Below are 26984 nucleotides of genomic sequence, written 5' to 3' on the forward strand. Positions count from 1 at the left end.
AACACTATATGAAATATGTTTCAATTTGTTTGAAGTATCACAGATCTAAATGTGTAATACACACAAGTTGACCTTTTGACAGGTGCATAATAGGCCTATTCAAAGAATATGCCTCCCTTTGATGTTGTTACTCTATCACCATCAAAGAGCCGCCGACATTCACACTTTTTGATTGAAGTTCTGTCCAGCATTCTTTTGTTAAGAAAATGTATAAATGTTTAATAATAGTTTAGTGTTACACCAAAAAAAAAGGAGGCATATTGTATTGGAATATTTCGGCCTCATTTATGTTAAAATCGTAATTCACGTGTGGATTTGTACATGTGGTAATGGATGAAAAGAACCTGGAAACATTAATAAATGTATTCATTATGAGTGTTTAGAGACTTAAACTGAAAAATGGATTTAAATTTTTTTTTAAAGCATTGTTTGAATAAACATGTCATATGTTGGAATTTACATTGTCATTACGGCAAAAGCTGTGTGCGATGTGTTTGGAAGGACTGTCACTGTGTGCGATGTGCCGATGATTACTCAAGTATTTGATTTGTTTTTCTCGTTGTTTCTTTGACATTTAAAACTTACAAACTTTAGCAAAATCAGTTCAAATAATTATAATTTCCTGCCGAGTACAAAAATATTATTATCTTGAACATAAGCGGCACAATACTTTTACCAAATATCGCCGCATCACAAACTTCAAGTTTGCCGCGAAAGCCGTACTCGCCGCATGATAATAGTAATTCATGGTTTGTTTTACGTGTTTGTAGGCTGTTTTTATTTAAAAATCTTCTTATTTTTTTGACATATTGACTATTAAATTATTTTTTTTACAAAAGTATCAAAATCCAGTACCGGTATTTTACGAAACGGTATATACCGGTAATTTACGAAGTTACTATTCGGTATAGGACTGATACCGGGAACCGGTGTCCAACCCTAGAATTTTATTATTCGGAAGTTAACGACCGAAAGTGAAAATATATATATACAGCACCAAATGGACTGTTATCTAGAGATTTTGTACATGATTTGAAGCTTAGAAATATAATGCTTGATTAATATTCACTTGTATTTCCTGAACAGGTGTTAGCTGAGGTGACAGCTAGTGCTACAGCAGCAGAGAAAGTTAAAGCTGATGTGCAAAAAGTAAAAGATAAAAACACGCATAAAGTAGAGAAAACAATGTTTGGGGAAAAATCATATGCGAAACAAAAAGAGGCTGCTAAAAACCCCCTCTCATGGAAGCTGAAAGAAACCCTGCAGGTTATTTTAAAAAGGGTTTCTGAAATTTTTTTCAAGGGTTTTGTTTTTAGGGCATCAAGTCACTTGTTTTAATTTTTTTACAGCTGTTTTTTAAAATGATGTTTTTAAAGTAAAAAATCATTTTTGGGTTTTTTTTTTGCAAAAAATATTTTTTTTTAAAAAAAAGGGAAATCTGAGATCTGAAATTTTAATACTTTTTTATAATCTTAGAACAGATAATTTGATAGAAATTTAAAAAACTTTCCCTAATTGGGTTTTATTATTTAAAAAAAAGTATAAAAAAACTTTAAAATAAATTTAATAATGTAAAAATTTAAAACAATCAAAGCATCTGAATTTTCCAAAAATAAAAAAACCCAGGTTTAAAACCCCCACAAACTTATTTTTGAGAATTAGGACTGTGTACTTCTGCTGTTCCAAAAAAGGGTAGATACAGTAACACCTGATCCTGAAAGACCTTGTCCTAAACCTTCCTGGGGAGAATCACTTAAGGTTAGAATATGACTAAATATGTACATGTATTTGTAAGGAGACCCAAGTAAAAAAAAAATAGAAAAAAAGTTCATGAAAAATTCAAAGAGATCTTATATTACTTGTTTGATCTTGAAAGTTGGATGAGTGCTTAAGGTCATTGACTTAAAACCATTTGCCCTTAACTGATGTAGGTTCAAATCCTGCCAGGGACATTGAATACTTTCATGTGTGGAAGCTATTCAACTAGCTTACTCACTGTTGGTGGTTCTACTCAGGTGCCCATTTGTACCTGACAAAATGCACATAGTGGCACCTGAGGTCTTCCTACACAGGTAAAGCTGGAAAATCGCCATATGATCTTTACTGAGATGGTGATGCTGAAAACAAAACAAAAACAGAAAGTTCATAACCAAACAGTAACAGTATCTTTTAGCTTGAGTGGTATAGTAAATTTGTTAATATTTCGCCATCAATTCTAAGATTAATTTACTTCAGATTCTTAAAATTAAATGCATATGATTGAGAAAAAGAATATAAGAATGATTAAAACAGTTCAACATTAAAAAACAAGTACACTTGTTTGAAAATAGGGTAAATGAAATGGTAATAGAAATTAAAATTATGTTAAGATTACATTGTCATTTTTAGTTGATGAGTGCTTCAGGTTTCTTACAAACTTTGGTGCAATTTCCAAAAGACACCATCAACGCTGAGACTGTAGAGTTAATGGAACCATATCTACGTATGGAAGATTTTAACATGGAGTCTGCTAAGAAAGTGTGCAGTAATGTTGCAGGTTTACTGTCCTGGTCATGTGCTATGGCTTTCTTCTTTGGTGTAAATAAAGAAGTACTACCATTGAAGGTTAGTTCGATAATAGATTTATACACAAACTTTGTAATAGATCAAGTTTAAGCTAAAGTGTACAAAAAAAAAAACAACACCAGACAGGTGAATTTTCAGAATTTGAAAGTAAAGTTTGATTTATTGTTTTATCAATAACTGTGGAATGATATTTATTTATTTATTTAAAGATTTATACTTAGCATTGATAGAATTTTTCAGCAAGATATAAGTTTAATTTTTACACAAATTACAATAATATATCTTTACAGCACTTTCCTTTTTTTTTTATTCACATTTTTTCTCTTAATAATAATCTGGAAATAGAGATCACTTTGTTTATTGTAGGCAAACCTTGCAGTGCAAGAGGCAAGACTTAATGTAGCTTCAGCTGAACTAGATACAGCTCAAGCACAGCTTGATGATAAGCAGAAAGAACTTGATGCAGTACAGGCCATGTATGATGCTGCTATGAAAGAAAAACAGGTGTCGTTGTTCATTATGTTTATTTATTTATTTTTTTTTTGCAAAATAAAATGTCTTTAAAGATAAGCTGCTATATTTACCAATTTATTGTTTTTGAGAGTTATTAGAAAAATAAATGCACTGTTGCAAGACATTTTTAATCAAGATATCATGAAAATGGGCAATAATATATATATAATTTTAAGTAAAAACTTTTAAGGAAGTACTGTTTAAATGTGTCATAGCATAAGAGTTAATACATCTAAAAGATATTTACACATTTAGTCACAGACTCCACCACACCTCGGTTATTAGTATTTAGGTATTTAAAAAAAAATATTGAAACCTTTCAGATTCTAAAATAAATCTTCAGTTTAAGAAAAGTTATACAATGGTTATAACTTATTTCAGGAATTGTTAGATGATGCTGAATCCTGCAAGAGAAGAATGACAGCAGCATCAGCACTTATTGGTGGATTAGCTGGTGAAAAAGTGAGATGGACAGAACAGAGCAAGCAGTTTAAATCACAGATTGACAGGTATGTTACTTAAAATTGACTTTATATTCATGATGTATTGGTAACTGAACCTTTGACATGGTGCCGTTGTTAAAACAGTGTAACATATTTATGAGAAAGTGAATGATAATAGTTCTGCCACTATAATTGTCTAGTATATTGCTTTCCTATTATCTCACGAGGAATTGCCTTTTATATTATTTCATCTTTCCCATGATTTTAAGAATTAACTTTAGGAGTTATGCAATTGACAGTGCTGAGTTAGGTTTGCTTTGTTATCATTTGGCAAATTACTTATACCTGGCTTTTTTCCTGAATTCTGTACCTTAACTGCTTTTGAATTTTCATTATGATGGTTAAAACATTAAAACTGCATGCCTCAAGATGACAGTAATATTTCAAGAAAATCAAACTTGAGAAAAATGTACAAAGAAAAATAGAAATATTCACAATTCAAGAAATAATTTACATGTTATTTGCAATTAATGACTAATTAAGCAGTATTTATCACCATATTTCTACTGCATGATTAACACAATAAGGGTTATTTTTGCATATTCTGACCAATGCTTTTGTAATTTTAGTAGATTTTAAGCAATGTTAGCAATATGTAAATCATTTTCTTTGTTCACTTGACAATATTTAATTTTTTAATATATTTAAAAAAAAAATTCATGAACATTAGCATGAATCTAGAGGCATGCTGATTGGATACCTGCCATTAACGTTTTTCTTTTTTCAGGCTAGTTGGGGATGTGTTACTTTGTACTGGATTCTTGTCTTATTCTGGACCATTTAATCAAGAGTTCCGCAGTAAGCTGGTCAATAACTGGCAGAAAGAGATGTATCAAAGACGCATTCCATTTACAAATGACCTTAATCTCATCACCATGCTTGTTGATAATGCAACAGTAAGTGAAAGGACCAAGTTAAATGGTCCGTATAAATTGTAGAATATTTAGTTCATTGATTATAAAATCTTTTTTATTTGTAAATGAAACAAACAAATACTCAGGGTTTGATTTGATATTCTTGAAATTATGTTATTTATCTTGTTGGTGTTCATGTTTTGAACAGTGGCTGATAGTTACTCAAATGGTCATGTATATCCTTTGAATATTTCTCAGGGAAATTGAACTTCTTGCATGAAATCAGGAATGCATGTTTTGCCATTTTCTTTTCGGTTCTTCTCTTTTAGATTGGTGAATGGAATATTCAAGGTTTGCCAAATGATGACTTGTCAGTACAGAATGGTATTATTACAACAAAAGCTACCAGATACCCACTTCTTATTGATCCGCAAGGACAGGGGAAAATCTGGATCAAAAATAGGGAAAAAGAAAGAGAATTACAAGTAAATATTTAATAATTAATTTGGAATAACTGATGTATTTTATTGACATGTTCCTTTAGAAAAACATGCTGGAAGTTTCTCATTGTATGACAAAATTAACTGTAACTACAAAATTACATTTAACATGTTATGAAAATCATGTTAATAAATGTGAAATAATGTGTCATTATAATTATGTATTTATGTTGTAAACTTGGTGTATAAAAAGGTCGTAAAGATCCTCCAGGTTTGACAATTTCAAACTATTACTTACCAGCAGCTTTTTGTCTACCCAAACTTAGTTGACTTAGAAAGTTTTTTTCTTTCGATGGAATTAATTGTTCTTTGTATGAAAAGTATGAATTATTTTATCTATGTTGTATTAAGGTGACATCTTTGAACCACAAGTATTTCCGTACACATCTTGAGGATGCTCTGTCTCTAGGAAGACCACTGCTCATTGAGGATGTAGAGGAAGAGCTAGACCCTGCCCTCGATAATGTGCTGGAGAAAAACTTTATTAAATCAGGTTCCACTTTCAAGGTATGCCATTTTGTACTTCCAGTTCTTCGATCAGTGTATAATAATCTCTAAGCCTTACTTTTATATGTTTTTTATTCCCACATTTCTTTGGGGTTCATGGGACATATTACATTTGCCATTGTCCGTTGGTCCTATTGTCATGAGTGTTTTCAACAATTGAATATGGGACATTTATGTCAAATTGTTTTTTGTAAGGGTTTTCTCTTTATTATAGACTTGCTGTGCTATTTAAAATAATATCAAAAGGATTAAAAAATTATCATCTTTTATTCTAAAAGGACTTTAATTTAAGATATAGAAAAATAATCTGAAAGTTCCTGTTTTACCTCTGTAACAAAATGATACAACAATAGTGCTTAAAGAAGATTTGAAATTTACTTAAATTTGGAACTGTAAATTTAGATTTCAGGGATCAAACTTCAATTACTAAATTGTTTTGTGGGATTGGTAAATTGTCTGTACTGACTGGCCTTGATAAATGCTTATCATATTCTTAAGTAAGTACATGATTGAAAAAAAATTGTATTTTGTTTTAACATTTAATTGTAGGTAAAAGTTGGAGACAAGGAGTGTGATGTGATGTCTGGGTTTTATCTCTACATCACAACAAAGTTTGCTAACCCAGCATATACACCAGAGGTAGCCTTGTTAAAAATACTTTGTTTTCTTTTTATTTCTTTTTATTAGTCCCCTACCGGTCTACCGGAGGGGACTTTAGGTTTACCCTCCGTCCGTCTGTCTGTCCGTCAGTCCGTCCGTCTGTCCGTCCGTCAGTCCGTCCGTCCACAAAACTGGATCCCGCAATAACGCAAAAAGTACTGAAAATATTTTAATGAAACTTGATATATGGATAGATGGCAGTATGGAGATTATGCACGTCTTTTTCTTTTCTTCCTAGGTTGAAAATTCTGGTTGCTATGGCAACAAATAGACTGAAAATATGACAAATTTTACACATAAACTGGATCCCGCGATAACGCAAAAAGTACTGAAAATATTTTTATGAAACTTGATATATGGATAGATGGCAGTATGGAGATTATGCACGTCTTTTTTTTTCTTCCTATGTTGAAAATTCTGGTTGCTATGGCAACAAATAGACTGAAAATATGGCAAATTTTACACATAACCTGGATCCAGTGATAACACAAAAAGTACTGAAAATATGTTTATGAAACTTGACATATGGGTAGATGGCAGTATGGAAATTATTCACATCCTTTTCTTATCTTCCTATGTTGAAAATTCTGGTTGCTATGGCAACAAATAGACTGAATTTCAAGATTTCTGATTCTAGTTTTTAAGTTTTTTCACTATAAGTTCTTTATTTCTTAAGATATTTTCTTCAAACTTTAAATATAAGTTGCTTGTCATCAACCACATCATATGTGACAAGGTTTACAACTCTAGCACAAAATTTATCAGACTTACCTCCCTTGAACTTGAAATTTTCATGGAAAAAACATTGTTTTTTTTAATAACTTCTTTTTCTGAATGTATCTACTTCAAACTTCATATAAATGTTTCTTATTGTCACTCAACATTTGTGAGTGTTCAATACTCTAGCAAGACTATTTTCAGAATTATGCCCCTTTTGAACTTAGACTTTTTTTTGAGAAATTGGTAATTTTTACTCCAACTTCTTCAATCATGATAGGATTTTAAAAATGTTATATTTTGATAACAGGGATGTTTAAAAAATAACTTTAGAGTGTCTTTCAGTCTGTCTGTACATAAAAACTATTTCCTGTGATCACTTTTAAAGAACTTTTTCAACAAATTTACTTTTAAATAGGAACCTAAGTGAATGGCCAATGGCCCATAGAATGTTTCTTGGGCTCTTACCGGTAGGGGACTTATGGATTGCTTGCAATACTATGATAATTGCTTGTTTTTTATGCTTTTTTTTCAAAGTTTGAATTAATGTAGTATTACATCTTCTATTTAAAAGGCTATTAGCAAACTTATACTTTTGTATGTTGATATAAAAGATAACAAAATCTGATTAAAGTGCATAAATTTAGTGCAATCATTAACATTAAAACATAGTTAATATAAAAGAAAGTACATACTTTGTATTTTCTTTACCTTTGAAGTATATAATTTAGTACAAAAACGGTTGCTAAGAGATAAAAATATAACAACTTGTTTACAGGTTAGTGCCAGAACATCTATCATTGATTTTACTGTGACTATGAAAGGTTTGGAAGATCAGTTGCTGGGACGTGTCATATTGACTGAGAAAAATGTAAGATTTGACAAGCATTTAAAGAAATATAATTAACCTGCATGTTTATAGTGTTAATATGATTGTCACAATTGTCTATTTTTGTGACAATTTATTATCTATAATTAACCAAGTTCTCAATTTTGAAAAGTCTGGTTATTAGATTTAGGTATGGTGGACAGGCTGGTATCAGACACAGTGGTTTCAATTCAAAAACTTAAATTTAGATTGACTTACTATCAAGAAACCTTGTGTATATATAGCTAGCTCCCTAAGGTTAAGGTCTGTCACTGTTACTAAAAATGTTAAATTGGTTTCTGGTCAATAACTAGAGTTTGGAATGAGATATTTCAAAGAAGCTTTGTGCATAGCAAGCTTATGTGAAGACCTCGCTTGGGATTGATTTTTCCATCTGCTGTTATTAGAAATGCTTGCTTATTTCTTTTTTTATTATTCATTATTTATCAATTATATTGCACATAATTATATTACATGTTGCTTGTACAAGATCATAACTTTCTACAATAGTGATAATTGAAAACTTAGTTTGTGGCATTGCCATATTTCTTGTTTTATAAAGTGATTTTCTATTTTTCTCATTACAATAAAATTATTTATTTAAACTTCACAGGTTATATAGCTGTGTAGAATGGGTTGTTAACTGTACAAACCTATGCTTGATTAGGTTTTATAGTCTTACAGTCATTTATACATTTAACTTGTCAGTAAAAGTATAAACACACACAAAAAAACTAACTTTTTAAAGGCCAGAGTCTTTTTAGCTCGACTTTTCTATGAAAAGGGGAGCTATCCTACTCGCCCCGGCGTCGGCGTCGGCGTTGGCGTCACACCTTGGTTAAGTTTTTCGTACCACCCCACTTTATTTCAGAAGTATTACAAGAGTATGGCTTTGAAAACTTACCATACTTGTTTCACCATCATAACCTCCATCTACAGACAAGAGTACATAACTCTGTCAAGGTTTTTGACAGAATTAATGGCCCTTTTTTGACTTAGAAAGTGTATTGAGCTTGGTTAAGTTTTTTGTACCACCTCACTTTATTTCAAAACCATTGGAGGTATGCTTTGAAACTGACCATACTTGTTTACCATCACGACTTCATCAACAGACAAGAGGACATAACTCTGTCAAGTTTTTTGACAGAATTATGCCCCTTTTTGACTTAGAAAATACATTGAATATGGGTAAAATCCACTTATTGCCTTAACCCTTTGAGATATTGCTTTGAAACTTTAATGCTATTTCACATCATTACCCCCATCTGTACGCAAGAGAAGGTAACTCTGTCAAGGATTTGTTTTAAAAATTAAGGCCTTTTATCGACTTAGAATCTTGGTTAAGTTTTTAGTACCAGTCCACTTTTTGACTGCAAACTGTTTGAGATATTAATTTGAAAGTTGGAATACTTGTTTACAATCATGATTCCCAAACATGTCCAGGAGAAGGTAATTCTGTCAAAGATTTTATTTGAATTATGGCCCTTAACTGTCAATGTTTTGTATTATAGGCAAGCACTAAAAAACTTAAAAAATCTAAAAAAATTCATTCCTATCCACTTGTTCACTTTACCATAAATTATGTCATATAAACATTGCTGTAATATTCAAGGGTATCAAACAACTAGTTCACTTTAAAAATACAGAGATTCTTGTATTGCCTTTTACTGCAAAAACTTTTTTTACGGACAGCTCTTGTTTGATATTATTTCAACCCATTTATTTATTTTCTTACTTTACATATAATGAGTACAATTTGAATTATTTTTTTAGGAAACAATATGATATCTTCTTTACTGTCTCATACAGGAATTAGAAGCTGAGCGTGTCAAATTAATGGAGGATGTGACAGCAAACAAACGCAAGATGAAAGAACTTGAAGACAATCTTCTATTTAAACTCACCAGTACAAAGGTACAATTTACCTTTCTGTGATGTATTACATTTTAACATAAGCCATGTTCTGGGTTAGGAAGGACAGATAAACTTTTCAGGCTGACTGATATTCCACTTTAATTACTTCTTCATTTTTAGCTTGTTTGTTTCAGAGAAAAAGTCAAATTGTTATGATCCTTGCAGTGTCGTTGTTCTTTAAATGTAGCCAAATATTCAAACAATTTAGAAGTTATCAGCATTCAATTTGGAATATGAAGATGCAGTTGTAAGACAATTGGCATAAATTTGAAGAATGTAGGACAAAACCCCACCAGTAAAAACCCCACCACTCAAAATTTTATAGAGTGGACAAAACCCCACCACTAAATTTTATAGAGTGGACAAAACCCCACCACTAAATTTTACAGAGTGGACAAAACCCACCACTTATTGGGCAAGATTTGATGAATTAAAATATATATAATATACACATTTTTTTCACATTTTATTTTTTAATTTCAATATAACATTTGTGTAATATAAGAATGAAAAGCTATATTTTTGGAGTTAACCACATGTGGTGCTTGTTTGTTTCACCTTCAAAATTACTTGGTGTGTACTGTGCTTTCTAATGACAGTTTTGATAAGGTAGCTGTCTTATATAGTCTGCAAGAAATGTTAGTAAACTTTGTTACAAATATAGAAAAGACATATCTATCGATAAAAATTCAATTTGGATACTTTCTCAAGAAGTCTTGTAAGATATTTAAGGCAGAAGTAAAAACCCTTAGATGAGTTTTAAAATGATAATTGCAGTGTGTTTTAAAAAATATTTTGGTAATTTACTTTGGTCATTACACAGTTTTATTTGTATAGTAATGATAACAAATACCATGTAAAATCTGTTTGTAATAATCAAATATCCATTCATAATGATATATAATTTGTGCCACAATGTCATCTAAAGATTTAAGAATCCACAGCGTTCAGTCACTCATTATGCTGTTAAATAAATTTGCTGGTATTTTTATAGGCTTATGTACGTGTAATGTATGACAGTGTGTTTTCCTCCTTTAGGGTTCATTAGTAGATGATGAGTCACTGATCACTGTGTTGGGTGTGACTAAAGTAACAGCAGCTGAGGTCAGTGAGAAGTTAACAGTAGCTGCTGAAACAGAAATCAAGATTAATGAGGCAAGAGAAGAATTTAGACCAGGTATGCCACTGGAGCTGTTGCAAATTCTGTCTTTGGGTTGACGATATCAAAGTCTCACATGTTGCCATATTATATTTATATAATATTTCTGTGTATATAAGACACTGTTTGTTTATATTACAGTCCAACCTTGATAATTTGAATTGCTGGGGATAGAAAATTTACTTTGAATAATCGATGGGTTCAAATAATTAAAATCCAAATATATTGATGGGCAACAACTATTCAACTTTGGCCATACACTAATCATAGTAAAAGTACCATTTACAACACACTTGTTACCATTAATCAATCGAAAAAATTAAATAAACAACAAAAGATGCATAAAAAATAAAATTTAATTGGTACCGAAGACATAAATACTTGCACTTTATTCCACATTATGTAGCACAGGATAATTGAAAATTATCGCTGTCATCTTCAAGCTTTAAGTGTCACAACATCAGACATGATACAGAATTTTTGTCATAGACAAGATAAGGATATTTTGTTCTAATGGACATAATGCACCGATATGAAATATAATAGGAATTTCTAAGTATTCATATACAAATATGTTAGTGTTTGCTTGTTTATTTATTTATTTCTTTACTTGAATTGTTTACTTTCATCTTTAAATTGAAATTATTGAATTGAATACTTTTACCGTCCAATAATTAAAAGAGAAATCACTCGCATACAAATAAAACAAATAATTTTTTTTACTTAAAATTAATTTAAAAAGACGTGTATTTATCGCAATTGTCTATATAAATGCATGGTTGTTGGAAATTTTTCACAAGTTTTTATGGTAAGCAAGTTGATCAGCGGCAATATGTCTGGCTTCAAATAATAGGTGTGAAATCCTGTCAACATTGTATAATCGGGACCGAAATTTTACTTGGAAAAAATAAAGGGTATTCGGAGAATGCATTTCAAATAACACGTTTGTATTTATATTGACTTATATAGAGATAAAACGGGACCACAGATCTACTACGGATATGCCGGGTATTCAAATATACAGGGTTGTCGAACAACCGGGGTCCGACTGTATATCTTTTTATGACATAACTTAGAAGATATAAAAGTTCATAACAGACACAGTATAATACATGACAGCAGACACAGTATAATACATGTATTTGACAGCAGACGCAGTATAATACATGTATTTGACAGCAGACACAGTATAATACATGACAGCAGACACAGTATAATACATGACAGCAGACACAGTATAATACATGACAGCAGACACAGTATAATACAATATGACAGCAGACGCAGTATAATACATGACAGCAGACACAGTATAATATATGACAGCAGACACAGTATAATACATGACAGCAGACACAGTATAATATATGACAGCAGACATGACAGCAGACACAGTATAATACATGACAGCAGACACAGTATAATACATGACAGCAGACACAGTATAATATATGACAGCAGACACAGTATAATACATGACAGCAGACACAGTATAATATATGAAAGCAGACACAGTATAATATATGAAAGCAGACACAGTATAATATATGACAGCAGACACAGTATAATACATGACAGCAGACACAGTATAATACATGACAGCAGACATGACAGCAGACACAGTATAATACATGACAGCGGACACAGTATAATACATGACAGCAGACACAGTATAATACATGACAGAAGAATCAATTTGAAAAGATATGATGTAAAGTTGTCCTTAATTGTTACATCACATAAGTAAACAAAAAGAATTTTTTGATATTTTTTTATCAAATGATGTAATGTATAGACTTTTCATATAATAAGAGGCAACTGATCAGCTCCATAGTGGGTTAGAATGGCAGTCAGTAGATCTTATGTTTGATTGATTGACATTAAGCACTTTTTTGGTAGAGTTTACGAAGTATGTGTAGAGCTATCCTATCTATTTGTTTTGTTAAGATTGCTTTTCTTAACTGTTTCTATTGTACATTCTAGTGGCATCAAGGGGAAGTATCCTGTATTTCCTGATATGTGATATGACTATTGTGAACAGAATGTATCAGACGTCATTAACCCAGTTTTTAGGAATATTTGACATCTCAATGGCAAGGTATTTAAATAAAAAAAAGAATGAATAAAAATGGAATAATGACTTTATATTAAATTACCTGACAGACATTTGCTAAACATTGTTTTATTTTTTTATAAATATGTGCTAACTTTGTAACTTTTTGGCTCTTTGAGAAAGGTCTTATTTCTGAATGGTACTTTTATTCTAAAATAAAGTATATAGGACTATAAAATATTTTTGATGTTTATAATATTTTGTTTTCAGATCGGACAAAAGTCCAGTTACATCCAAAAGAATTCAAAACATTATAGATTATCTGGGCTTTGAAGCATTTAGGTACACATGCCGAGGGTTGTATGAGGAACATAAGTTTCTATTTGTCCTTTTGATGTCACTTAAGATAGATATACAACAGAATAGAGTCAAACATGACGAGTTTCAAACATTTGTCAAAGGTAGGTAGTTTTGTTCTTGTTTTATATGAGTATGATGGATTGTTCTTACTCTGAAGAACTATATATTTTCTCTGATACTTAATTCAATTTAGCTTGAATTTTTTTTCCAAGGAAAAAAAAATATAGAGGTATTGTTACAGTTACGTCAGCTTTCCTGTTGTTGTTATTGCTTCTTTCTTGTTCATTAATGTCAGCTATAAAATTTGGACCATGTGCACAGTTTCAGATGTAAAATTGATAACATTGAACATTATGGAAATGATTATTTATGGTCATTTGAAAAATAAACATAGTGGCTCTTGTATTCCTCTAACTTTGACACTGTCAAACCTTTGATTAAAAAAATTCATGTTAAATTTTTTATTTTTAGATGATGAAAACACATTATTCTGAATATTTTAGGTGGAGCTGCTCTAGATTTAAATGCAGTTACACCAAAGCCTGCCAAATGGATTTCAGACATGACTTGGCTGAATCTTGTACAGTTGAGTTCTCTTGGTCAGTTCTCAGAGATACTCAACCAAGTTACCCGGAATGATAGAGGCTGGAAGGCCTGGTTTGACACAGATGCTCCCGAGGAGGAAACCATGCCTGATGGTTATACAGCAGCACTAGATTCATTCAAGAAGCTGTTGCTTATAAGGTATTATATGAATCTTACACCGGCTGCCGGTACATACCGAAATATCTAGCTCGAGGGTGACTGTTTACAGCGGTAATGAGGCTCTGCAGAGTTTCCGCTAAACAGTTACCCGAGAGCTAGATATTCCTGTCTGCACAGACAGCCGGTGTTTGATTCTTTTTCTTGCATATTAAATATCAATTTTTTTCATATCAACTATGAAAACTGATATTCTCATTATGCACTTTTTTCTTATAGTAGCGTATGAACTTACAACTTCATTCATAACGGTTAAGTGACGTCATCCTAAGAACGCAATTCATTCATAAAATGCGCGCAGCAATGACGTCATTTAAAGCACGCGACTTGTCTTACATGGGGGGTGTAAGACAGGGTTTTCTAGCACCGGTGTAAATCGTAGATAATTCTGTCTGATATGCAAGAATAATAATATCTGTCATATTTTGCGGTTCGGATTGGAATATCCGTCCCGAGGTGACCCGCCCATCGGCGGGTGACCGAGGGACGGATATTCCGATCCGAACCGCAAACATATGTCAGATATTTTTTCTTGCATATTCTACCATATTCCATTATATTTTAAATTCTTTATCTTTATTTTCAATGAAAATTTATATCATTACAACCGTAACTACTTTCATTCAACAGCGTATGAATTACAAAATCATTCATAACGGTAAAATGACGTCATCTTTATCGTGCCATTGCACAGCATGCAACTCATCTGGAACCCCCCATGCCAGATGAAATTTCCGGCATGGGTAAAACTAACGGAAACGCCAGTCTGATATGCAAGAATACAAATTCCACCCTTTAGCAAGTATTTTACATAGCTAGAAAAAATACAAACTGTAGGCAGAAAAGCACTTCCAAGGTTAACATTACAGAATATTTCTTCCATAAAAGACATTTGTTTTTTCATATTTAAAACTACAATATATGATGTGACAAAGTCTAATTCTTGACTAGTCACATGCCATATTTGTTGAAATCTATAAGATTACAAAAATATAATTGCATAATGGTCAGCATTTTGTGTCATTGGTTACATGAATTAAGCATATCAAATTATTTATAGATCCTGGTGTCCAGACAGAACAGTGCCTCAAGCAAGAAAGTATATAAGTGATTCAATGGGACCAAGGTATGCTGAAGCTGTACTGCTTAATCTTGAAGCTACCTGGGCGGAGAGTGATACAAGAACACCTCTCATCTGCTTCTTGTCTATGGGTTCTGATCCAACCAACCAGATTGAGAATCTTTGTAAGAAAAGACAACTTGGTAAGACTGATATTTCTTTGCCAAGATAGCAAAACTGAAACTTTTGAATATGTCAAGATGGTACTAATGTAACATTATTCCATGACAAGTAAATTCTTCTTTTTATTCATGCATACTTAATATTATAGGTAGGGATGGCAACGAATACCAAAATCAATACTCGAGTACTGGGTTATTTTTCTGATCGAGTACTCGGTTACTCGGATGATTGCCAGTGATCTTCAAAGTTTATCACACAATATCAACACCCTCCACATACTACTATCGTTTTCTATTTAAATTCATAGAATTCTGTAGATAGTAAATAGGACTGCACGGGAGACAAATTAATTATAATTAAATCAACAACATAATATTTTACAATGTTTTAATTAATGCAATATCAAGTTTTAAACATGTATAACAGTTCATATATCTTTTTTCTTTTTGAAATAATATAGACTGATCGGTCAGGCAACAAAAGTTTAACCTGGTCTAAATACTAGTTACTTTTATTCTTATATTCATAATAACAATCGGCCCTTTGTTGTTTTCAAAACAGTTACTTCGGCTGGATGACATAAGCAAACTGTTGATCGCCTCGTTAAATTTATGATATCATTTTCGCACCTCTGCAAGGATGTTTTGATTGCATTTAATGGGTATTAATGAAGATACATGCACATCTCGGATTTCTGAACTAATTGGATACACCTATCTTTCTAAATCGCAAAAAAATAGAAAATATATTATATTTTTTCCGAGTAATCGAATATAAATTTTGTTAACCGATAAGCGGACGTTCGATTGAGTACTCGGTTAATCGGTTACTCGTTGCCATTCCTAATTATAGGCAATGTTTTAATTTTGCTTTAAAACGTGTAATCATACTCCTTTTATGATGTTGAATACTTTTGCCTTTACAGAATTCAGGGCTATTTCAATGGGACAGGGACAAGAAGTACATGCAAGAAAACTCATTCATGCTTTCATGCAAACTGTAAGTGTTTCAATTTAAAGAAAGAACAAGTAGGGTAAAAAATCTGATCTGTAAATCATCAGACTCGGGTTAGGCTTATGTTTATTGCTAAACTCATTTTATAAGCAATACATATATAACATAAAAGATAATGGTCATAATTGTTGTAAAAGATATACTATGCTCAAATTTGATATCAGAAAATATTGATAATTGCTACACAGTCTCTTTGTAAATATGAAATAAACATGTTTTGATTTTACACAAAGTTGATATTTCATGTTATAAACTCTACACACTATAGGTCGTCACAATATGAATATAAAGTGTCATTAAAAAAACTGGCAGTAAAAAAACAACTTTACTTCTCCTATAATAGAGAACGTGACTTCAAACGCATAGTTTATTCATTTTTTTATTCAAATTAGACATATTCAGTAAGAATTTTATAGGTTTTAATAAATTTCCTCGACTAAAATATTTTATTAAAAAATGAGCATTATAAAGTATATCTTTGATATAAAACGAAACAATGATATGCTGAAAATGAACCTGTTTTAGAACTTTTTATGCTCCCACAGAGTGGGAGCATATAGCGTTGCACTTGTCCGTCCAAGTGTCTGTCCGTCCGTCCGTACGTCTGTCCGTACGTCCCAAAATCTTGTGAACGCAACTCCTCTTAAACCGGATGGCAGATTTTGCTTAAACTTCCAGCGATGAACAACCTTAATGTGTAGATGGTAGTAAAGGAAGGAATTTTTGCTGCGACCAAATTTAACAGAATTATGGCCCTTTGTTGATTTTTTCACAGTATACTATGTAGAAATTTTGTGAACGCAACTCCTCTTAAACCGAATGGCAGATTTTGCTTAAAATTCCAGCGATGAACAACCTTAATGTGTAGATGGTAGTAAAGGAAGGAATTTTTGCTGCGACCAAATTTAACAGAATTATGGCCCTTTGTTGATTTTGTTCACTATATACTATTTAGAAATTTTGTGAACGCAACTCCTCTTAAACCGGATGGCAGATTTTGCTTAAACTTCCAGCGATGAACAACCTTAATGTGTAGATGGTAGTAAAGGAAGGAATTTTTGCTGCAACCAAATTTAAAGAATTATGGCCCTTTGTTGATTTTTTCACTATTTACTCTGTAGAAATTTTGTGAACGCAACTCCTCCTAAACCGGATGGCAGATTTTGCTTAAACTGCCAGGGATGAACAACCTTAATGTGTAGATGGTAGTTATGGAAGGAATTTTTGCTGCAACCAAATTTAACAGAATTATGGCCCTTTGTTGATTTTTAGTTTTCAACTTGTGGCACATGTAGTCCAAAAAATATTTGACCTAGAGTCATAAGATTGACAGAACAGTGGCGTGTGGGGGCATCCGTGTCCTATGGACACATTTCTAGTTATTTCATAATTCAATAATGTCAATGTATATTATCTTAATTTGCACAGGACATAGGTTTGCTAAATTAATATAACAGACCATAATGTTAAGGAAAATATTTCATTATAAAATGTTGTTGTTTATCAATATAAAATACAATACTTGCATTTTATAGGGAGGCTGGGCTCTACTGCAGAATTGTCATTTAGGTTTGAACTTTATGGATGAGTTGTTGGATACATTGTTAGAGGCACAACAGATACATGATGACTTCAGAGTGTGGATTACAACAGAACCCCATGATCACTTTCCTATCAGCTTACTCCAGGTTGATACTTCTATAAATCTGTTTGATTTATTTATATGATTATAATAAAATTCTATTCCTGTTTAACTCCCAAAAATGATGACTGGTTGTGGAGTTGTTATTTTTTCTTGCAGATTTTTAATACATTCACTTGCTCTCATTAAAATTTTAAGTTAGTTGTAAAGATTTTGAGATGAAGTGACAGACAGTATATCCCTTCATAAAAGCTGTTCATAGACATTAATGTTAACAAATACATATGTATATTATAATATATTCTTCCATTCAGTCTTCATTGAAGTTTACCAATGAGCCACCTCAAGGTATCAAGGCAGGCTTAAAGAGAACTTACGCTGGATTGAGTCAGGACTTTCTTGATGTTTGCAGCATGCCACAGTGGAAGTCTCTTCTATTTGGCGTTTCCTTTCTACACACAGTGGTTCAGGTAATAATCTTGTCTGGCAAAATCTTTGTTTTTGACTTAATAGCCTATAATGTTAATTGATAGAAACGTTAGTATTTAGCAAACAAATTACTAAAAAAGATTCTAGCAGTGATTTTGATCGTAAATCTTGAGCTAAAAATTTAAACGTAAATTTCCATTTTAAAATTATTCCATTTTAAATTAGGATTGATGGGCATATTAACTTAAGTCACATTATTCTAAATTAAAATGTAATGTAATTATTTGATAATAATTTGATAATAACTCTCAATTCAATCAACAGACATTCATCTGAGTGTGAACTGGTGAGCATATATTATTTGTGTTGTGCTAGCTTGTAATTAGATTAACTATAACCTCTCTACAACTTGCTATCATGAATTTCCATCTTGCACGCTAACCTCGAATCCACAAATTGACAAACACAACAATAACAGCTTTCATATTATACTGCAGTTCACAATAAATTATATGCATGCATTTTTAACTTGTAGCTATTACTAGTATTGCTTTTTAATCCCCTTCCGCAAAGTGGAATGGCCTCCGTCTGTCAGTCCGCACTACCGATTAGGGTTACAGGGCCATCTAACTGTAAACAGATCAAAAGAGAGCAATAGAGTTCATTCCATAACAAAAGCAGAAGGGGCCAATGGCCCTCTATTTAACAAAAGAAAATTTCAATAGAAATGGCCCTTTATCCCAATTCGGTCGCATGTCTGTCCATCCATAACACTTTCATGTCTGCACCATAACTTTTGAGCAGAGCACATCAAGGTTGCTACCCCAAAGGTCAAGGTTAAATATTCTCAAAAACTTATTGACTTTATGGAAGATTTTAAATACCTTGGCACCAACAGTTACAATCATAAGACTATGTGCTTATGATATGCATGGCACAATATCAAGGTCATGGTTAGGAGTACACATTCATGTCCCCTGCAAAAGGGGATTTAGCTGTCCTTTGGACTGCCTTTTTATTATCTTGGGTCTTAAGCATGTCTGGAATTTTCGGTCTGTGAAAATATATTTTATGTTTTGTCTGATATTTTACACTTTGTTAGAGCAGCTTATTAAGTTTCACTAAGTGCCTTATTTATGTAAACATAGAAATAAAAATTAATTAGTTGCATGTTGTAATTTTTTTCATAAATCATTACTCTTGAACACAATAATGATTATATTTCAGTAATATAACATTCTAAATTACAAAGCATTTAGCTGAAAGTTAAACATAATAAAATAACGGGTTTTTTTTGTCTTTTTTTCTTAAATCAGGAACGTAGAAAGTTTGGTCCATTAGGATGGAATATTCCTTATGAATTTAACTCCTCAGATTGGCAAGCCAGTGTGCAGTTCTGTCAAAACCATTTAGATGACATAGATGTGAAAAAGGTTTGTGATAATATAATTTTACTGCTTATTGGCGTATAAATTATCTGAAATTTTTTTGTTTTATTTTGTTTTGTTTTTATCATTTTGCAACATAGCATAGAACATTACATAACTTGAGATTGAGACCTTTAATTTTTTAACCTTTCTTACAAATATAATTATAAACCATTTGATAGTATGAAGATGTGGACATCTTGCCCTAAGATTTCATTACATTTTACATTGATATATTTTCAGGGTGTATCATGGGTGACTGTAAGGTACATGCTTGGAGAAGTGCAGTATGGCGGAAGAGTAACAGATGATTATGATAAGAGACTTCTCAATACATTTGCTAGAGTACGTTATATCTGGTGACAAACTTTAAATTTCGATTGTATAACTATATATTTTATGGCAGATAGATATATACTTTTATTTCCCCCAATATTTGAAGTGCTGAACTAACAATAACAGCAATTACATACAATGTACATGATGTAACAATACAGATGTTCGTGACATCTAAGTATATGTAAACATTTTATATAGCATACTTGTGAGTGATTGGAAAGCTTTTTAGCTCACCTGTCACTTTGTGACAGGGTGAGCTTTTGTGATCGCTTTTCGTCCGGCGTCCGTAAACTTTTACTTTAAATGACATCTCCTCATATAACCACTAAGCCAATTTCAACCAAACTTCACAGGGTTGTTCCTTTGGTGGTCACCTTTAAAAATTGTTCAAAGAATTTAATTCCATGTAGAACTCTGGTTGCCATGGCAACCAAAAGAAAACAATTTAATTATCTTCTTCTAAATAACACAAAGAGCTAGAGCTTAGATATTTGGCATGAAACATCTTCTAGTGAGTGTTTACCAAGTTTGTTAAAAAAAAAGCCCTGGGGTCAAAATTGGCCCCGCCCCAGGGGGTCATTGATTTTTCCTATATGTATATAGTAAAAACTTAAAAATCTTCTTTTTAAGAACCAAAAGAGCTAGAGCTAAGATATTTAGCATGAAACATGTTCTAATGGATGTCTACCAAGTTTGTTCAAATAAGAGCCCTGGGGTCAAAATTGGTCCCGCCCTGGGGGACATTGATTTTCCTTATATCATAGTGTATAGCAAAAACTTAAAAATCTTCTTCGAAAAAACCAGAATAGCTAGAGTTTAGATATTAAGCATGAAACATCTTCTAATGGGTGTCTACCAAGTTTGTTCACATAAAAGCCCTGGGGTTTAAACTGGCCCCGCTCCGGGGGGCCTATATACAGGTGAGCGACTTCAGGGCCATCATGGCCCTCTTGTTTAGAGTAAGAGTCCTAGACGAAACGAAACTCTAGAAACTTCTTTGTAGTGATGGATTGATATATAGTTCACTTAAATACAATACTTGTCTATTATTCGAAAAGTTAGGCAAGTTATCTGAATATAAGTGATAAAAACTGTACAATAAATTATTATATGTTTAGCGAACAGTCACTCAACATTACAATAATCTTAAAAGTGTATCAAGCTATATATCTGTTTTAAAAATCATTATTTTGATTTTGGAAATGCTTGCTTACAAATGTGTTTATTGGTTATTTAACAACGGTTTGGAGTTTTAATGTGCAGGAACTATCTCGCATCAAAACGACAAACCTGTGTCAGATGATTCTAACAAGAGAGACCACTACCACAAACACTATTTTTCTAAGCAAAAAATTTTTCCGCTGCTGATTTTTGTATTGAGCTGTTTTTCGCACCCGTCTATTGCTTAGTTATGAAAATTATTAAACAAAAGACATAATAAGAAAAATGTTTCACCTTATTCTTATGAATGATTTTATCAATTTTTCAACAATTTAAACTTATGTGTCAAACTGGATTGTATTGTGTTTACATCAGTGCTAAGGATAAATCTTAAATCTTCATTCCTCACCCGTGTCAGTTTGAAATGACATCATTCTGGCGCCTTTATAAATGAGATGCAGACTTAAGATGACATTATGCTGCATATGACTTCCGGTAGATTTTTCTAATATAAATTATATAAACTGGATCAAATCAGTGGCATTAGTGTATGTGAGATGTCAATTTAGCAACATAAGAAAAAGAAACAATAAGAATGGAAAATATTTATTATTTTTATGTTACAAGTAAGAAGGGAAGAAAAAAGAGAATGGTTCCATAGAAATGATTTCTTTCATAATTTAACTGCACTTTCTATTTCTGTTATTTTCAGGTATGGTTTGGTGACTTCATGTTTGCTGACAACTTCCAGTTTTACACTGGTTACAAGATTCCAAAAGTAAAGTCCTATGATCAGTTCATGACTTACATAGATAATTTGCAATTAGTGGACTCTCCAGAGGCCTTTGGTCTACATCCCAATGCTGACATCACGTAAGACCTTTGTACTAGAAGATTTGTAAACTTGCTTACATGCATGGATGTTTATGCTTCAGTAGTTGGCGTACAGGCTTCTCTTCTAGGCATTGGCCAGCAGTACTAGTCACTTTGCAGGAATGACACTTAGATGCATATTTCTTGCATATCAGACTGGCGTTTCCGTGAGTTTTACCCATGCCGGAAATTTCATCTGGCATGGGGGGGTGCCAGATAAGTCGCGTGCCAAACAACAACGTCATTTTTGCGCGCTTTATGAATGCACCGCGTTAAAATGACATCGTTTTATAAGGGAAATATGTGCTAAGGATGACGTCAGTTCGCCGTTGTTATTTAAGTTGTAAGTTCATACGCTATTGTAAGAAAATAGTTATGGATGAAATGACTTTAATTTCCATGAACATATATCATATTGAGGTAAACCATTTTAGATATGAAATAATATGGCAGAATATGCAAGAAAAAATATCTAACATATGTTTGCGGTTCGGATCGGAATATCCGTCCCTCGGGAACACCCCCCATGGGCGGGTCCCCTCGGGACGGATATTCCGGTCCGAACCGCAACATATGACAGATATTATTAATCTTACAGACGTTTTCGGGAGTTTTCATATAGACATATAGGCAAAATTAAAACTGTTCAATAGAATTTCTTTAAACTTGGCATGTTAGAATATGATAACAGAAACATTTTAAACAGAAAAAAATTTGGGGTCATTTTCAGGTTATCTGCCTTTGAATTAGACTTTTTCGTTAAATTCAAGGGCAGATAATTTTCAATGAAACGAAACAAAACATTTTTTATCTTCTTATTTCCATGAAGCTTAATTACCTTCATCTTAGTTAATATGCAAAAATTTAAGTATAAATTTAGTGTGGATAGTTTTTTTTCCCACTTCTTCTCTTAACCAGTGCATTTTTTCTTAAAATTTGGCCTATTTTTTATGAATTTAAAGTACCTTTATTTTCATTAAAAAAAATTAACAGAAATGATATAAGGAATTGCATGTAATTATGTATTGTTTTCAATAATAAAACGAAAAACATTATCCAGAAGTAAACAAGAATTGATTTACGTATGTATAAGTTATCTGCCCTTTAAATGACCTCAAATAAGTAGAAAATTTTGATTTAGGGGCAAATTAATTCAACTACTTAATATAAAGTTGTAACACTGAATCATCACTAAAAGTTCGAAGCTCGTCCTGCTGCTCTAATTGAAAATGAACATTGTTATTTTGCCTGGACTTTACCAACTTAAAATTAATCCAGACGGTATACTTAAAAATGACGAGGAGGATGTTCCACCTTGGACTTATAATTCCCCGAAAATTAATATTTACCTTTCAAATTTAAAAAAAGTCATCAAATTCACCTGAACATTTCAAAGAGAAGTTTCTAGAAATTAAGGAAGAACATGAAGATTTTATACATATTTATACGGACGGTTCGAAACAAGGTTGCAAGTAGGTGCAGCTGTGTTTGGAAATAATTTTACATCTAGTATGAGGTTACCAGATAATGCATCAATTTTTACTGCAGAAGCAAAAGCTATAGATTTAGCATTGTCATACATAGTACAGTGTAACTTCCGAAAACCGAACACCCATGGGACTTGTCAAAAAGTTCGGATTTCAGAGGTTTCCGGAATTCAGAGGTTTATGATAATGTGGACAAAACTAAGCCACTTAATATCACTAAATGTCAAGGAAGATGTGGCCATTACTGTAATATCTATATATAACATGTAATAGTCTTTTAATCAAGATAAAGATGTGAATGAAAAGAATACATTTTTATCTTATCTGCAAATGCTTATGAATTTTTATCAGTTTGTAGAAATGTTGTTAATTGCATAAACTTACATATCGTCCGATGCTAGTTAATTAATCATTACATCAAATGCAATAAAATCCCTAAAGACGTTTGATGCATACATTGTCCCAACTAATCCGCTAATAAACACTTCAAATTAACTGACCGCGGTAAATTACTTTGATTAACCGCATCACATTTCACAGTTTGTGATTTTAACACGTGTCAAATTACACGATCACCGCTAATTAGTAAACAATCGATAGGGAGATTAAATCTTCCTGCAGGGTAAACATTCTCGATTTACAATGTATTTCACACCTTGGGATATTTCCGGTTTTCGGAGGTAAAATTGCATTGATTTGACTCTAATTTTACGAAAATATCGTCCGGAATACAGGATTTAGAAGTTCCGGAATTCAGAAGTATTTTATTAATAGAAAATAGAAGGGGAAAAATCGGGACCGAAAAAATGGTTCGGTTTTTAGAAGTTTCCGGATTTCAGAAGTTCCGGAATTCGGAAGTTACACTGTACAGCATACCCATGATAAATTTGTGATATTTTCTGACTCGCTTTCTGTTTTAATATCCATTAAAAATAAAAAAAACTGACAATATAATGATTCAGAAACTTCTTTTACGATTTCATGATGTACTTAAAACAAAATCTGTTAACTTATATTGGATTCCAAGTCATGTAGGTATACAAGGAAATGAAAAAGTAGATGCTTTAGCTGAACAATCATTAAATTTTCAACAAACTGACTTATTGTTACCTGCTTTTAATAAACTTAACAATATAAACCCATCTCTTGATGTGTCACCATCTCTATCTCTGTCAAACGGCCATGATCAAATAGTTCTTCTTTGATGCCGAATTGGTGGACACACTAAAATTACCCACTATTATCTCCTCACAAATGACAATGCCCCTTTCTGTGTAGGTTGTAATGAAAATTTTACTGTCAAACATTTTCTTCTTGAATGTCATGATTTTTCACAGGCCCGTAATAGATTTTATCATGTAAACTCACTCAAAGAACTCTTTAATACAATTCCATCAAAAAACATCATTGATTATTTGAAAAAGATAAACTTGTACTCTAGGATTGATTTTATTGTCATTTACAAAACATTACATAACATTTTAAGCCTATTATAGCATTCGGCACGATATGGCCAGTTACGTGTTGACGTGCCGTAAAAATCCAAACAAACAAATTTGAAGTATTGTTTCTTTACAATTTACATCATTGCAGACCAGTAGTTTATTTCTGGAGTGAAGATTTACTGTATTCTGAAATGAATGGCTTTCTTTCATCTGGAAAAGTTGTGTGGCAACTGTATGTAAAGGACTTTGAAAATTTATGTTGCCAGTTTTTGTTTAGAAAGAGCCAAATACTTTTTAAACAACTCCTACATTGAGTTAAAAAAAACTACTTATATCGCTGTTGGATTTAGATCTGTTGTTTATTTTTGTGGACTAGTACTAATCAAGTAATTTACATTTATTTATTTACAGATACCAGACAAATATGGCAGGCAGTATTCTAGATACAATAATGAGTATACAACCAAAAGAGGGTGGTGCTGGAGCTGGTGAAACAAGAGAATCTGTTGTGTTTAGAATGGCCGAGGATATGCTGGATAAATTACCTGTTGACTACAAACCTCATGAAGTAAGATATCAAGAACTTTTATTAGGCATTGTCTCATGATTCCTTACTTTCAAACATGTAGTGCAAGTTTGATACAACATTTTCACTTCAGAGTGAGATATATTCTATATCATAGAAATTTAACATGGAAAAGCAGTTTTTACAATAAGTTACTTCCAACAAAATTCAGTGTTTTGATACACGGTAAAAAAATGGCTAATTGAATTCAGTTGTTTGATTTGATAATATTAAATTTAAAAAGAAAATAAACCATACTTTCCTAACATAAAGTTTTAAATTGTAATGAAAACCTTTCAATCAGACATTTCTTGATGATTGGAAAGCATTTTAATCTTTAGTTTGTGATAGCATTAAAGATTTTAAATTATAGTAGTATTAATTTAATATTTGTGTCACATTTTAGGTTAAAGACAGGTTAAAGAAAATGGGACAATTACATCCATTGAACATTTTCTTGAAGCAAGAAATTGACAGAATGCAAAGAGTTATCGGCATTGTTAGAACCACTCTGAGTGATCTAAAACTTGCAATTGAAGGAACAATTATTATGTCAGAGGTATGTACTGAAGCAATTGATTGTCCTACATTGAAAAATTGAACTGTTTAATAATATCGGTTAAGTGATCAAACATACTTGCTGTTTGATTTGACCAAAAATACTAGTTTAACAAATAACCATTTGAGGCTTATATAATTTGCTCAAAATTATTGTAAGAAACTACACAAAGATTCGCATTTGATTGTACATGTATATAAAACCTTATGCACAAGTGGTTGAAATAAACACTTTTATATTACAACTGTGAACATCTCGTAACATTATATTACAAAGGTTATTGCTTTTAATTAAAAAAGAAAAGAAAAAGAACAATTACCCAATTCAACATCATTTATTAAACTAACATTCGCCTGAATTTACTTAAATTTGAATTTCTTTCTTCTTTTTTCCCAAAATGAAAGCGAAAGTGTTTGAATATTAAATAGAAATTTTATATGTATGAACTTTATATTTCAGAACTTAAGAGATGCTTTAGACAACATGTTTGATGCCAAGGTTCCAAACCTGTGGCGCAAAGTGTCCTGGCAGTCCTCAACCCTTGGTTTCTGGTATACAGAACTTTTAGAAAGAAACGACCAGTTTTTCAAATGGGTTTTCCAGGGTAGACCAGATGTATTCTGGATGACAGGATTATTCAATCCACAAGGTAAGGACTGGTATATTTCCCGCAACATAATGTTATTAAATTATTTAGCACATATGGGTCAGACAACCAGTCCAAATCTTCCAACATTTCCAGTGGGATTTCAACTAAATTTTCCAGAGAAATATTGTCATTAAGCGCATATTGCAGAAGTTTTGTGAGTTACTTATTTTAGGGAAATTATGAACTTTTGTTGTGTTTTTGTATTTAAGTAATAGA

General features: G+C 32.0%; 1 protein-coding gene across 1 annotated transcript in view; it reads left to right on the top strand.

Annotated features, from left to right (window-relative positions):
* Positions 1-26984, top strand: part of LOC132722165 (dynein axonemal heavy chain 8-like) — a gene marked incomplete at its 5' end in the record, with an annotated part of 71219 nt that overhangs the window by 43108 nt on the left and 1127 nt on the right. Inside the window, 25 exon segments of the mRNA XM_060706607.1 lie at positions 1087-1266; positions 1651-1758; positions 2389-2604; positions 2932-3069; positions 3460-3587; positions 4309-4477; positions 4765-4920; positions 5287-5442; positions 5992-6081; positions 7598-7690; positions 9497-9601; positions 10640-10778; positions 12744-12858; positions 13084-13274; positions 13677-13917; positions 14996-15198; positions 16104-16177; positions 17728-17880; positions 18149-18304; positions 19580-19696; positions 19934-20035; positions 21903-22063; positions 25407-25563; positions 25967-26119; positions 26579-26768. Of these exon segments, the coding sequence (XP_060562590.1) occupies positions 1087-1266; positions 1651-1758; positions 2389-2604; positions 2932-3069; positions 3460-3587; positions 4309-4477; positions 4765-4920; positions 5287-5442; positions 5992-6081; positions 7598-7690; positions 9497-9601; positions 10640-10778; positions 12744-12858; positions 13084-13274; positions 13677-13917; positions 14996-15198; positions 16104-16177; positions 17728-17880; positions 18149-18304; positions 19580-19696; positions 19934-20035; positions 21903-22063; positions 25407-25563; positions 25967-26119; positions 26579-26768 (3691 nt within the window).

Source organism: Ruditapes philippinarum, unplaced genomic scaffold (genome assembly GCF_026571515.1).
Source record: "Ruditapes philippinarum isolate M1 unplaced genomic scaffold, ASM2657151v2 ctg9346_1_1_1_1, whole genome shotgun sequence".
Lineage (NCBI taxonomy): Eukaryota > Metazoa > Mollusca > Bivalvia > Venerida > Veneridae > Ruditapes > Ruditapes philippinarum.